The sequence below is a fragment of the Sus scrofa genome, chromosome 12 (assembly GCF_054392235.1).
Source record: "Sus scrofa isolate SSC_HxYL_T2T_F1_AM1 chromosome 12, Sscrofa_HxYL_maternal_Yorkshire_Landrace_v2.0, whole genome shotgun sequence".
NCBI lineage: Eukaryota > Metazoa > Chordata > Mammalia > Artiodactyla > Suidae > Sus > Sus scrofa.
Genome location: NC_139394.1, coordinates 41,663,739 through 41,679,402, shown reverse-complemented (window position 1 = coordinate 41,679,402; position 15,664 = coordinate 41,663,739). Strand labels below are relative to the sequence as shown.

Genomic DNA, 15,664 nt, shown 5'->3' with positions numbered 1-15,664 from the left:
CAGAAAATAAGAGTGTTGTCAAAGATGGGCAGAAATTGAAACCCTTGTAAACTTTTGATGGGAATGTAAAAATGATGCAGCCATTATGGAAATCAGTATGAAAGTTCCTCAAAAAATTAAAAATAGAATTACTCTGTAATCCCACTTCTTCATTTATATGCAGAATAATTCAAAGCTGTATCTGGAAGAGATATTTACACACCCATGTTCTCTGCAGCATTATTCACAGTAGCCAGGAGGTGGAGGCAGTCCAAATGTCTATCACCAGATGAATGGACAAAGAGAAATGTGGTGAATACATATGGTGTAATAATATCACACAGCCTTAAAAAAGGATATCTTTCACATGTAATAGTATGGAAGAACGTTGAAGACATCGTGCTCAGGGAAATAAACCACTCAGAAAAGAACAAATACTAAATTCTTCCTTTTATTTTGCATATCTGAAGTAGTCCATCTAAAAACCAGAAATTAAAGACCACAACTGTTGTACTTTATTTATTTATTTATTTTTTGCTTCCATGGCATATGGAAGCTCCCAGGCTCGGGGTCAAATCAGAGCCCTAACTGCCAGCCTATGCCACAGCCACAGCAACACAGGATCTGAGTTGTGTCTGTGACCTACACCACAGCTCAAGGCCATGCCGGATCCTTCGCCCATTGAACAAGGGCAAGGATCGAACCTGCCTCCTCATGGATGCTAGTTGGGTTTGTTTCCACTGTGCCACAGTGGGAACTCTGTGAGCAAGGATTTTTCAGCAGGCCATACCTAACACAATAAGAACTCCTGTTCCTGTTTTTAGATAAAGCTCTGTATACCTGATTTTATGCTTTTTGATTTTTTTCTGAAACTATGCTTCAGGATAGTCTCTGTCATTTACAGTCAAGTCAAACCAACTGTTTTTAGAGGCTATACAATTGATCTGTTGAGGGAATGTTATATTTTCCCCCTATTTCGGACATGACATTCTCACCGTATGTTACGAGGAGTAATCTCTAATGTAGCAGAAGCATGTTATTTGGTCAGGGGTGTAGTGGTATAGCTGTGTATATACCTTCAAGCTCAATGGTTAACTTCCATTTGCCTTCTTTCTTTTTGTAAAGGTGCTTGTGAGTGAGGATTCTGACAGTGATGGCATCGTGGCCCACTTCCCTGCTCATGAAAAACCAGTGTGCTGTATGGCTTTTAATACAAGTGGTATGTCCTTTTTTTTTTTTCCATTTATATTATGGGCTATACAACTAATTATTTGGAAAGGGAAGAGAGGAATTGTATGTGTTAGTGTATATTAGAAAATAAGTAGTTTTCAGTAAGTGGTTATTGAATGAATTTATCATAAAAATTGAAACTGTCCAAAGATTAGTTTTACTCTGAATGACGTTGTGATTGAATACTAGCGGTAGATAACAGGTAAACAGTGCTGTTGAATTGCATTCATCTCTGTAGTGTCAATAAGACAAAGACTTTAATATTCCAAACTACGTGTGTATGTGAATAGCATTTTTTCTTTTTTTTTTTGTCTTTCCAGGGTCACACCCACGGCACATGGAGGTTCCCAGGCTAAGGGTCATATCAGAGCTGTAGCCGCTGGCCTACCCACAGCCACAGCAACACCAGATCTGAGTGCGTCTGCAACCTATGCCACAGCCCATGCCAATGCCGGATCCTTAACCCACTAAGTGATGGAAAATGCGTACTCATGGATAGATACTAGGCAGGATTGTTACCACTGAGCCACCTTGGGAACTCCTAAATAGCATTTTTTCTGTAACTTCAAGATTCTTTTTGAGTGACTTATGTACTGTCATCTCGATTAAACAGGTTATTCACATTTTAGTACAATGTGTATGTGTATTTTGCTAAACTATTTGAATATGTGATGACAGTTTCACTCACTACAAGTTAAGCATGCATTTTCTAAGAATAAGGACTTTCTTGTACTTAACCAAATATTTTTAGAAAATTAACACATTATATTATCTATTACCCAAGTCATAATTTAAAATTTCCCATCTGAATCACTTTGCTGTATACCTGAAACTAACACAACATTGTAAATCAACTCTAATATAAAAATTAGGGAGTTCCCTGGTGGTCTGGTGATTAGGACTCCAAGCATTCCAGGTCCAAACTGGTCTTTGAACTGGGATCCAACATTAAGCCAGTGTGCACTGTGGCCAAAAGTAAATAAATGAAATAAAATAAAAATTAAATAAAAAAATTTCCCAGTTGTCTCAAAAATAGGTTCTGTAACTGCTTGGAGTCAAGGCCTAATTATTTACTCCTTAGATTTTGTTAAGTCTCTTTAGTTTCTTTTAATCCAATTTATAGCTTTCACCTTTAACCCCCTAAATTGCAGTGTCCAGACCATTTATCTTATCCATATTCTGCATTTGTCACATATTTCTTTTCATTATAATAATGTTTACTTCATTCCCTGAAGAGGCTTTTAAATACATTCAGGCTAAGGATTTTTAAAAAACTTCCTAAGTATTAACTGTCTACATCATTTTATTCCGGCTGGAGACACATTATATGAGGCTGTCTTGCAATTTATGATACTATGTTTGATCACATGAATAAGTTAGTGACCCATCAAACATCTGTGTTTTGGAGATAGGTTGTTTTATAGAGATTAGCAAGTAATCTGTAAAGTGTTATTTTCACCTCATTCCTGAAAGAACTTTTTACAAAGTAAATTTGTAGAAGGCTGTAGGATGGTGGTTTTTCTGATTCTTTCACATTTTCAGCATTGATTAATGCTGTTCTATTTTAAAAAAGAGTTTTCTCTCATCAACCAGAAATGGACCACTTTTCCTATATGTAAGAGACTTGGTTAATGTGTAATACTTTCTCTTTAATTACTCACTTTCATAATTAGGAATTATTTTAATACTTCCATTGGTGGAATTCCATTCCCTTGGACTCATCTTTAAAATCCTTTTTTTTAAAATCTTTTTTTTATTACCCCAATACATTATTTTTTTTCTATAGCATCGTGACCTAAAATACTTTGTTTGCGAATACATAAAATTGCTCTTTTGCTTTCAGAGCTGAAATAGTCTTCATAAGTTTGCAGTATTTTCCTTCTTAGATGACTCTGAAGTAACTGCCATTTTTATTTTATTCTGCAGAAATGATCCTGTTAGTTAAAATTGATGTAAGACACATTTTCTCCCCTTCTTTTCATCTTTTCAGATAAAGAATGATGGTGAGAAGAAAAAGTATTTTGAATAAGCTTCCTATTATCGTAGTCATTTTTGATAGAGAGGAGGGTTTTGTAGGGATTGTTGATGAGTAGAATTGATTTAATTAATGAAGACAAAGACTTACTGAAATGCTCTGAATGTTGTGGGAATTAAGTTAAATTTGAAGAAACAGTCTGGAAGTTATGTCACTTACAGCACTCCACTTGGAGTAACCAGTATGACTCATTTTGATAGTCCATCTGTTATGTCAACTCTCCTCTGTATTAATGTATATTTCATATTGCCATAGAGTGCTTCAGACTTTTGAAGCTGTATTTTTTCCTGTGTATGAATTTCCATTGTAATAAGAACATCTTATATAACTTATAAAATGTTGTAGTTTCCTCTGTCATTGTGGAGCAGTTCGTTCTAGAAAAAAGTACATTTCTGTGATTTCATAATTTTTTTTTTTTTTTTTTGTCTTTCTAGGACTGCACCCTTGGCACATGGAGGTTCCCAGGCTAGGGGTGTAATCGGAGCTGTAGCCGCCGGCCTACACCACAACGCAGGATCTGAGCCACCTGTGACCTACACCACAGCTCACAGCAACGCCGGATCCTTAACCCACTAAGTGAGGCCAGGGATCAAACCCGAAACCTCTTGGTTCCTAGTTGGATTTCTTTCCACTGTGCTACAACAGGACTCCAATTTCATAATTTTGGTACACATTTTCCATTTGATTTCCGTTGCAACTCCCCAATTTGTTTTAATGAGAAGGTTGAAATTTTTTTTTTCTTTTTTGGCTGCCCTGGATTAGGGATCAGATCCAAGCTGCAGTTGTGACCTAAGCCACAGCTGTGGCAATGCTGAATCCTTAACACACTGTGCTGGGCCAGGGATTGAACCTGCATCCTGGTGCTCCCGAGATGCTGCCACCAATCCCATTCCACAGCAGGAACTCCTGATATTTTTTATACTTAAAATTTTTTCAAATTTCATTTATTTTTATTGAAGTATAGTTGATTTACAGTATTTCAGGTGTATAGCAAAGTGATTCAGTTACATATACACACACAGATATATATTGTTTTTCAGACTTTTTCCAGTGTAGGTTATTACAGGGTAATGAATACAGTTCCCTGTGCTATACAGTAGGTCCTGTACTTGCATACTTTTTGTATGTTCCCTGCACATTAATTGTAAAACTGTGATGTAATTTATCTTTCAGTAATAATTTCTTTAAATATTTGTTTCCCTTGCTAACCTCTCTGTCCCAGTTGACAGTAGGTTTCACTCATGGTGTTGTACATTTGATCAGTTTTGGCAAATGTATGATGACATGGAGCCGTCTGTACAGAGTTGTTTCACTGCTGTAAAAATCCTCTTTGCTCTGCCTGTCCATCATTGATCTTTCTACTGTTTCCATGGTCTCAGAATGTCAAAGAGTTGGAAAAATGTAGCATGTGGCTGTTTCACATTGGCTTCTTTCACTTACTAATATGCATTTAAGGCTCCTCTGTGTCTTTTCTTGATTGCTCATTTCTTTTTTAGCATTGAATAATATTCTGTTGTTTGGACATATCATAGTTTATTTGCCGTCTGTATATTTTATATGTTGAGCTGTCTGTTCAAAATATCTTTTATCCACATTTAAAATGGGGCCTTTTTTGTCTTTTGTCTTTTTTTTTTTTTTTTTTTTGTCTTTTTAGGGCCACACCTGAGGCATCTGAAAGTTCTGGGGCTAGGGGTCAAATCAGAGCTGCAGCTGCTGGTCTACATCAGAGCCACAACAAAGCCAGCTCTGAGCCATGTCTGTGACCACAGCTCACAGCAACATCAGATCCTTAACCCATTGAGCCAGGCCAGGGATTGAACCCTTGTCCTCATGGGTACTAGTTGGGTTCGTTAACCACTGAGCCACAATGGGAACTTCTGATCGTTGAGTTTTAAGAGTTCTTTGTGTATTTTGGAAAACAGTCTTGTATCAGGTATGAATCTGGTAAATGTTTCCTCCCAACCTATGGTTTGTCTTCTCATTCTCCTGAAAGAGTTTTTGAAGATCAGATTAGTTAATTTTTAGGACGTCCAATTTACCCAGTTACTTCTTTCACAGATCTTTTCTTTTGTGTGTATATAACATTTTAATACATGTAAGTTGACAGTTTATTGTACTGTCATGTTCTTAATTCAGTCTCACACCAAATCTTGGAATTTCTTGGAGGGAAGATAATTTTAAGAGAACTATGTTATGAGTTTTAGGATGTCGCACATGTCTTCTTGAATCTAACAAAAGGCTTCTTAACCTGGATCTGAGAGGTCCATGGGTGAAATTCAGAGTATGTGAACTTCGAAAGGAAAAAAAATTACATCTTTATTTTCTTTAACCTCTAATGAAAATTTCTTTCCCCTATGAATTTGTACAGTAAACCACTGAACTATTAGCTTGCTTGTGACGTTATGAGTAGTATAGTGGACATTTTGAGGTTATTTATATAATTATCTAGATAATGCTTACGGTTCAAAATCATGGTCGAGCCTATATTTTAATATATTAACAAACAGCCCATCTGCCATATATCAATTTTTATAATTCTAAGTATTTTATGTTATCTTTTAAAAATTATTATTCTAGGAAAGAGGTTCCTAGGCTTCACCATATTGCTGAAAAGATTCATAGCACTAAAACGTGCTATTTATGCTTTTATGACTTTCCCCATTTCAGCTCAACACTTTGGAAGCTAGACAGCATTTCTCATTCACTTTACCTGGCTCAGTTCCTACCCATGGAGTCTGCTGGTGGAATAGGGACTTATAAAAATAGGAAGCCAGGTCCTTTGTGGGGTATGGACAGAGTGCTAGCATATGAGTATTAACTTTTGGTCTTTTACGCTGGGGGAAAGTTCTTCCAAAGAAAGTCAATTCTAAACTGGAACCAAAAGATGATTAGCTCAGAAATAATGATTCAGTGCCAGGTATATAAATAAATATTGGTTGAATGAATGAGGCAAGAAAAATATAGGATATTTGACACAGATTTCGAAGAAGAGGCCGTGCTGTGGACTGATCAGTTTATCATGTGGCAGATTTATTTTTCACTCTGTCGTCATTTCTGCAAAATTTTATAAATGCTTTATATCTGTTTAAATATTAGAATTAAATGGAGTGTTCCTAATTCATCAAGCACTCACAAAATTGGTTTGCAAAATCTTTTGTAGAAGCTGGTGGGCATATCATGCAATTGCTTACAGTTCATTTGAATTATTTACTGTTCAGCTCTGATTATTTTTGCCATTCAGAATATGTATTTCTTGAGTAGGAACAAGTGTGTGTGTGTGTTTATGTGCATAAAATATTCAATTCCCAATGGTTTTTTAATTTTGATTTTGTTTTAGCTGTTCAGGAGCTGAATGACTTCTTAGAGAAAGGCACTTTGGCCTCAGCCATGCGAGCTCATTTCTAGGTGGCATTTTATTTTCCTTGTCTAGTGTCAGTATCGTATTTCTTGTTTTATCCTAACAATCTTGGATTGAGACATACATACATACATACATACATACATACAAAATATTTGAGGCAAGAGGCTTCATTACCATTTGTATATTCATGAATATTTGAGTAGTTATTTTTTCATGTAATTACTTATGTAATACTGTTTATTGTAATATTTTTGGGAAATCAAAAGTTTTTTCTGTCAAAATTTAAACTCTCTGTAAATTTTCTTATAAGATGAGGCCCTTTTCTGTTCTCTGGCTGAATTATTTTTGTTAGCTACTGAGCTTTGATTAATTGTTATTTCATATAAAGGTATCTAATTTAAATGGCCCTTGCCATAACATGCTTTTTTTTGTTTTTGTTTTTGGCTTTGTTTTTTTGGCTTTGCCCATGGGATGTAGAAGTTCCCAGGCTAGGGACTGAACCCATACTACAGCTGTAACCAGAGCCACAGCAGTGGCAATGCCAGATCCTAACCCACTGAGCCATGAGGGAACTCCTGCACTTAAGTTTTTTTTTTTTAATTTAAATTGATCCTTTTCAAAATATAACTTGTAGGAGTTCCTGCTGTGGCACAATAGGATCAGCAGTGTCTCTAGAGCCCTGGGACACAAGTTTGATCCCTGGCCCAGCACAGTGGGTTAAGGATCTGGCATTGCCACAGTTGCAGGGTGGGTCGCAACTGTGGCTGAGATAATGACCTCTGGCCTGGGAACCTCATATGCCTCGGGGTGGCCAAAAAAGAACAACAACAACAAAAAGATAAATAAAACTTGGAGATCTTCCAGTAATACCCCAGTTTTTCCTTATATATATGCAATATATATTTCAAAATTTACTTATATTCACATTTTAACTGATGCTCTAGCAATTCTCTATTTGGTTAAAGCCTTTTTCATTGGGTATGTCACACAGCCAATAGTGCTTGTTGGAATACTTTTTAACAGGCATAGGGAAGTTCACTTAAAAAGGTAAGCGAAGTGAAACATACCAGAAAAGTGGATTGCCTGTTTTTTGGTTTTTTTTTTTGGTCTTTTTTTGTCTTTTTTTTGTTGTTGTTGTTGTTGTTGTTGCTATTTCTTGGGCCGCTCCTGCGGCATATGGAGGTTCCCAGGCTAGGGGTTGAATCGGAGCTGTAGCCACCGGCCTACGCCAGAGCCACAGCAACGCAGGATCCGAGCTGCGTCTGCAACCTACACCACAGCTCGCGGCAATGCCGGATCCTTAACCCACTGAGCAAGGGCAGGGACTGAACCCGAAACCTCATGGTTCCTAGTCGGATTCGTTAACCAGTGCGCCACGACGGGAACTCCTGTTTTTTGTTTTTAAACCTGATTTTCTCGAACTAGTTTACCTGTATATATATCACTGTTATACCTCTATTTAGAGGTCATATTTATTAAAATATGGACATCAAAATTCAAGATCAAACCAGGAATGTTGTCTGCCTCCTGAGAAATTTTAAAAACAATGGAAAATGTGCATGATGGAATCATGCTGCAAAGTGAATTAAGGAGAAAACGTAGGTTGTTTGACTGGGTGGCATGCAGTTCAGACTTGAGGGGACCTATTCAGAACAGAAATTAAGGGATGCCATTAAATAGAGTTGTGAAACTTGTAGTTCAGCAGCTGCATTCAGTTTGTTTTTCAATTTCTCTTTCCCATTCTTGTTTATTAGCTGTGACTCTGAGTCCCGAATTAAAACAAATATTTTAATGGCAACATTTATGATTTGGTTAAAAGTGCCAGAGAGGACTCATGCTTAGATCTGGGTGGGTTCAATATGGGTGGTGTAAGTTTGTTGCTTTCAATTATTTAGATACACAATGAGTAACATTTTCTAGGGAACCTTTTTTTTTTTTTTTTTTTTTTTTTTTTTTTAGTTAATAAACTTGATTTTTTAGAGCAGTTTTTGGTCCACAGCAAAATTGAATTCTCCTATTCCTGCACCTCGCAACTTCCCCCACTATCCACATTTCCACATCACAGTGATCATTTTCTTCTAATTGATGAGCACATTCTTATCAACCAAAGACCATAGTTTACCTTAGGGTTCACTCTTGGTGTTGCATTTTTCTCTGGGTTTTGATGGTGACATGTGTCCACCATTACAAAATAGTTTCACTGCCCTAAGTGTTTTTCATTAAATTTGGGACTTCTCAGTCCTTCTTTCTTTCTGCCTCTTTCCCCCTCTTCTTTCCTTCTTGGACTACTGTGGATTCATCACCTTGATGGTGTCCCACACATCTCAGAGGCTCTGTTCATTTTTTTTCAATTGATTTCTTTTTGCGATGGGGGCAGGGTTTAGGGCTGCACCAGTGGCACATGGAAGTTCCCAGGCTAGGGGTCAAATCGGAGCTGTAGCTGCTGGCCTACACCACAGCCACAGCCACAGCCACAGCCACAGCCACACGGGTTGTGTGTGGCCATGTCTGAGGCCTACACCACATCTCTGGGCAACACCAGATCCTCTTTCTTTCTTTATTCCTTTCTTCCTTTCTCTCTTTCTTTTCTTTTCTTTTTTTTTTTTTTTTGTCTTTTTGCCTTTTCTAGAGCTGCTCCTATGGCATATGGAGGTTCCCAGGCTAGGGATCTAATTGGAGCTACAGCTGCCTGCCTACGCCACTGCAACGCCATATCTGGGACGCATCTTTGAACTGCACCACAGCTCACGGCAGTGCTGGATCCTTAACCCACTGATGGAGGTCTCAGATTGAACCCGCAATCTCGTGGTTCCTAGTCAGATTTGTTTCCACTGCTCTGCCACGGGAACTCCTGTCTTATCTTTTTAACAGCATCTGTAGCAGAGCAAATTCTTTTCCTTTTGTCAAACTGATTTTTTTTTCCTTCTGTCAGTTGTGTTTTTTGTGTTCATGCCTAAGAAATAGTCGACAGTCTGGGGCCTGAGGATTTTCTCCTATGTAATTTTCTAATAGTATTCTAGTTTTATATTTAATGTTTAAATTTATGATCCTTTTTGTGTTTGTTTTTTTTTTTTGTATAATGTATCAAGTTTAGGTCATGGTTTTTCCCTGTTCATTTGCTACTTCATCATTTTTTTGGTACTATCGTTCCTCCTTTGAATTATTTTCACACTTTTCTTGATAATGTACTTCTGTTGGCCATTTCCAGTTTCTCTGATGAAGATGACTTCTCTCTCGCTCTCTCTTTTTAAGATGACCGCTTTTAGCATTTTTCTGACTGAGAGTATCTGTATTTTGACCATAATTTTGAGGAATATTTCTACTAGATGTGGTAGTGTAGTTTGATGGTTATTTTTTCTTTCAGCAACTGTCAGCTTTCTTTCTTTGTTCACAGCTTTTGGCATTAGTAATCTTTTTTTTTTTTTTTTTTTTTGACTTTTCTAGAGTCCACCTGTGGCATACAGAGGTTCCCAGGCTAGGGGTCTAATCGGAGCCGTAGCCACCAGCCTACACCACAGCCACAGCAACATGGGATCTGGGCTGCATCTTCGACCCACAGCACAGCCCATGGCAACGCCGGATCCCCAACCCACTGAGCCAGGCCAGGGATCGAACCTTCGTCCTTGTGGATGCTAGTCAGGTTCATTTCTGCTGAACCACTATGGAAACTCCTAGAGCTGTATTTTTGTGGGAGCAGTTTTCTAATCTGTGGTGCCAGCTCAAATGGAGCCATTGAAAGTTTTTCAAAAGGTTGCTGAGCTCTCCTCACCTTCATCTATCTTGGACTCTTTTTCCTCCTGCTATTGTGCTCAGTTTGTTTTGGTTGTAGAGCCTCATTTGATTTTAAAATCCAACCCAAAAGCCTCTTTGCTGGTCATTTGAGCATGTAACATGTTCTCTGCGATGCTCGGTTTAACAATAACCTCTGTACATGTATTAGTTAGAACATTGTACCATATAGACTTAACGGAAATTTATGTTCTCACAGAAATCGAGGCTAGAAGTCTTAGATCAAGCTTCTGACCAATGTTTTGTAGTGAGGTCTTTCTTCCTGACTAACAAATTGCTGGGAGTTTCCATTGTGGCTGAGTGGTTTATGAACCCAACTAGTATCCAGTGAGGACGAAGGTTCCATCTCTGGCCTTGCTCAGTGGGTTAAGGACCTGGTGTTGCCATGAGCTGTGGTGCAGGTTGCAGATGTGGCTGTGGTGTAGGCCAGCAGCTGCAGCTCCGATTCCATCTCTATCCTGGGAACTTCCGTATGCCTCAGGTTCGGCCCTAAAAAAAAGCAAAAAAAAAAAAAAAAAAAAAAAAATCCCTCCAAACTTGCCACTTTCTTGATGTATCCTCACATAGCAGGGAGAGAGAGGAGAGCCAGGTCTGTCATGTCTCTTGTTACAAGGATATTAATACTATCAGATCAGAGCCTCACCCTTAGGATGTCATTTAAACTTTACTTCCGTATACCCCCACCTCCACATACAGCCACATTGGGTTTTTAACAATTCAATATAGAAATGTTGGGGCTGTATAAACGTTTAATCTATAATAATGTGCACGAGAATCATTCAGTTACTCTTGTTTAAAAAATCTTATGTGATCACAGCCCAATGCTGGATTATGCACTTCAGGTATGATTGTTGCATCATACTCCATTTTACTTCCATTTAAAAAAAAATTTAATTTTCTTTATTTTCTTTTTTACTTGCACTTTAAGATATTCAAATATTTTGTAAGAAGGGTTAAATATTAATGATACTTTCACCCTTTGACAGCTTCCACATTATTGAGTGTATTGTTCAAAAGTAGGTACAGATTTACTACTTGAAACTGATTGACATTTTTCCTCCCATTTTTGGCCGTAGTTGTTTTGTTTCAACTACTTAAACATGTTATCTCAATTCACTTCCACCTAGAACCTTCTTTTCCCCTGCTCTTATTTGTCTTTTGAATCATTTGGGCAAGACTTTCCTGACCCTATATAAAATTTCAGGTCCCGCCTTCACCATGCTGCTTAGTTACTTAGTCTGCTTTGATCACTCCCAGTACTTCGAGTTCCTCATAAATAAAATGAGGGCTGTCATGGCATTTGAAACAATACTTAGAATATAATGAGACCTCAATAAATATTAGCTCAGTGTCATTTTCATTATTATTAACCTCCTCATCCTAGTTTGTAATTTATTTATATACATCAAGATTATCCTTTCACCATGTTTGAGGCAAGCTTTTATTTTGTGTCTGGTATTATTAGCCCAGTAATTTTCACATAGTTGATAGTAAGTATACTTTGAATAATTACATTAATTAATTGTCTTTTTCTATCAGTATAATCCTGGAAAAACTCTGCCAAGACAGAGATAAGGCATTAATTTAATGTAATTAGTCATTTGTTGGATAAAAGCAACTTTTGATTTGAACAAGATTTGTCCCCCTCGCTCAGTTGTGGGAATGTACCATGATGCAAATTATATTAAATGCAGATGCATATCACATGTAATTAATAGTGAAAGACGTAATAGATCCTAATTAAAAATATCTTGTGGAAACTACATTATATTTGTGTGTCTTGGTATACTGGGTTGGCATATTTTTAATTATATTGTATTTGGCAGCAAAGAAGATATGTATTTTTTTTATTAATTAAATTGAAGATTAGAAACATAAGGAAGAAATTCTCAACTCCCTGCAATCAGCCTGACATTGCTAAAACAGACCTGTTGTCTTTAATTCGGTAAATAATTGATCTGCTTTCCAGAGGCGTTATTTCTGCCAGCTGAGTAGCCTAGAGCTGTGAAGGGCAACACATCTACTTTTTAAATAATTGCCCTTCCTTGGCAGGGAAATCACTTTTCCATCCATTAAAAAGAGGAAAATGAACATTGAGTCTCTAGTAAAGTAGATTAAACATGTACCCCTTTGGATGCTTGACTGCATCTTTAACAGACTTGAAATTTTTCTGGTTATTTAAATGCTGTATATTGAAAGATGATGGTGGCCTTGGGTTAACAATCATTTAAAAAGTTCAAAAAAATTTTTTTGCACGGTTTTTCCAATTGGTCACAGCAAGTCACCAGAAAAATACCTTGTCCTGATTTTTGTTAACATCTATAATGTCTCATAAATAATAGAATTATGTGGCTTTAGATTTTTCCTCTCATCTGAAAACTTCTGGTTTATTACCGCTAGTCTCTTAACTATTATCATGAATAATATGAAAGCAGCTCGAAGAGTTCATTGCCTCTTTCCCACCTCCTCCTAATGAGGGAATGTTTCCATTAGAGGTCTGGACTTTCTCTCCTGTTTTTTCATCTTGTAAAATGATGTCTTTTACTCATGTAATGGACTGTTCCTTGGGCAATGCATTGTCTTTGCTCTGTGTTTACTGTGTACTGTACACTGTACTTATATACAAGTCAGAGGGAACTTTGCAGGTTTGATTTGCCATAAAGTACAGGTAGGCACCATGCCTACGGTCCACGATAATTTTACGGTCCCAAAACATGTTTAATTCCTTTTAAATGCAAAAGATACATAAACATTTTCTTTTCTTTTTTTTCTTTTTTTTGCTTTTTAGGGCCGCACTTATGGCATATGGAGGTTCCCAGGCTAGGAATCTAATCCGAGCTACAGCCGCCGCCCTACAGCACAGCTACGGTAACGCCAGATCTGAGCCAAGTCTGCAACCTGTGCCACAGCTCACCGCAACACCGGATCCTTAACCCACTGAGCAAAGCCAGGGATCGAACCCACAACCTCATGATTCCTAGTTGGATTCATTTCCACTGTGCCACGATGGGAACTCCCTTTTTTAAAAAAAAATAAAACAAAACAACTTTTAAGTTAATGGAATGCCTTAATATACATTTAAAACCAACAGTTGTAGTCATAAAATATTTCTTTCATGGAGGAGGTGGCCCATGAAGGCAAAAATGTCCAGAGCCCATGAAAGTCATGATGCAGCCATGAATCCTGGGTGCTGCTGCCCCTCCAGCTGCCACCACTGCCACAGAAAAGATGCTTAATTAATAATGAAATAATGAAAGATGTGAATGCATGCATTTGCATATTGTATAAAAAGATGAAGTAAATCTATATAAAAACCTATATCGCTATAGCTATCTGCAGCAGATATAACAACAATATAGACCCAGTATTAAATTCCCAAGAAGATAAAGGATATCTATAACTAGGCACATACAGGCAAAGTAGCCAAGATTGAACTAAAGTTTTGCTAATCAGGACAACTTTAAAACTTCTAAATAGTTAATTACTTGACTATTTGTTGATGCTTCTCCTTTCCACTCTTATAAAATACTCTGGCCCTCCTGCAGCTTCAGGCTTATTTCACTTTCCTCATTCAGATTGGTCTGTATTCTTGCCACATATTAAATATGTATGCATTTTTCATTAAATTTTTTTTTTTTTTTTAGGGTTGCACCCACGGCATGTGGAAGTTCCCAGGCTAGGGGTTGAATCAGAGCTGCAGCTGCCAGCCTACGCCACAGCCACAGCAACAGCAACACAGGATCCTTATCCCACTGAGCGAGGCCTGGGATCCAACCCACATCTTCATGGTTCCCAGTCAGATTCGTTTCCACTGCACCACAATGGGAACTCCTCATTAAATATTTTTAATAGTACTCTTGAAACCACCCAAATACTTTTCAAGGATAAATATATTTCCTAGGATATATATTAAACTCAGTATGGTGAGGACTGACTTTGATGAGAATGGGGAATGGCTGCAGGGATGGAGGATGAAAAGGAAAATGTAAAAACAGTAGTACGAATTAAGTAGTATTCAGAATTAATACTCTTAACAAAAAAATCTTAGCAACAGCCTAGGGAAAAATTAAGTTATTATTGTATTAAAATGAACACGGAGTTCCTGTCGTGGTGCAGTGGTTAACTGAATCCGACTAGGAACCATGAGGTTGCGGGTTCGGTCCCTTCCCTTGCTCAGTGGGTTAAGGATCTGGTGTTGCCATGAGCTGTGGTGTAGGTTGCAGATGCGGCTCGGATCCCTCGTTGCTGTGGCTCTGGTGTAGGCTGGTGGCTGCAGCTCCGATTGGACCCCTAGCCTGGGACTCTCCATATGCTGAGGGAGCAGCCCAAGAAATAGCAAAAAGACAAAATAAATAAATAAATAATAATAAAAAATAAAATAAAATGAACAAGGTTCAGTGTTCCTGTTGTGGCTCAGCAGGTTAAAGGACACAGTGTTGTCTCTGTGAGGATGCAGCTTTGATCACCTGCCTTGCCCCGTGGGTCAAGGATCTGGCATTGCCACAAGCCACATGTCATCATTTGCCATGTGGCTCAGATCTGGTGTTGCCCTGGCTGTGGTGTAGATCTCAGCTGCAGCTCTGATTCAGCCCCTAGCCTGGGTACTTCCATATGCCACAGGTGCAGCCATAAAAAGGAAAAAAGAAAAAGAAAAAAAAATGAACTAGTTTCATTTCCTACCTTATATTGAGGAGTTTTTGATTGTTGTTGTTTTTGGTCTATTTTTTCAAATCATATCTTTTAGATGGGCTACGAAGCCACTATATTTATCTGTATAGATTTAGATGTGAAATTTGGTTGTGTAAAGTATGCCTCCCTGCCCAGTAATCTGTTTGATATGTCAGCAATAGCTTTTGTTTTGGGTTTTTTTTTTTTTTTTTTTTTTTTTTTTGCCTTTTATGTCCATACTCGCAGCATATGGAGGTCCCCAGGCTAGGGGTTGAATTGGAGCTGCAGCTGCCAGCCTACGCCACAGACACAGCAACTCGGGATCCTTAACCCACTGCGTGAGGCCAGGGATTGAACCTGCATCCTCATGGATCTTAGATTTGTTTCCACGGTACCTCCACGGGAACTCCCCTCAGCAATTGTTCTTATATACTCTTTCTGCAGCATAATTCAGAAGTCATGCATTGAAATGGTTTGGATAGGTAGTCAAACCCAATTTCCAAAAACACTTGGTCATTTCCTAATATTTGCTACATTTGCAAATATATCCAAAATGAAAGTGCCAAGTGATGACCAAATTTTATCTTCCATCTGTTTCATGT

At 37.9% G+C, this 15,664-nt stretch overlaps 1 protein-coding gene across 26 annotated transcripts in view; it reads left to right on the top strand.

Moving 5' to 3' along the window:
* The window catches only part of BCAS3 (BCAS3 microtubule associated cell migration factor), a 580,731-nt gene that overhangs the window by 161,455 nt on the left and 403,612 nt on the right, over positions 1 to 15,664 (top strand). For all 26 annotated transcript variants that reach the window (XR_014821299.1, XR_014821300.1, XR_014821301.1 and 23 more), the window contains exon 13: positions 1,105 to 1,198. Coding sequence is in view for 21 of the 26 variants with exons in the window: in XM_084985051.1 (XP_084841177.1) it covers positions 1,105 to 1,198 (94 nt within the window). In the remaining 5 variants the exon portion in view is untranslated. The remainder of the gene's footprint in view (positions 1 to 1,104; positions 1,199 to 15,664) is intronic.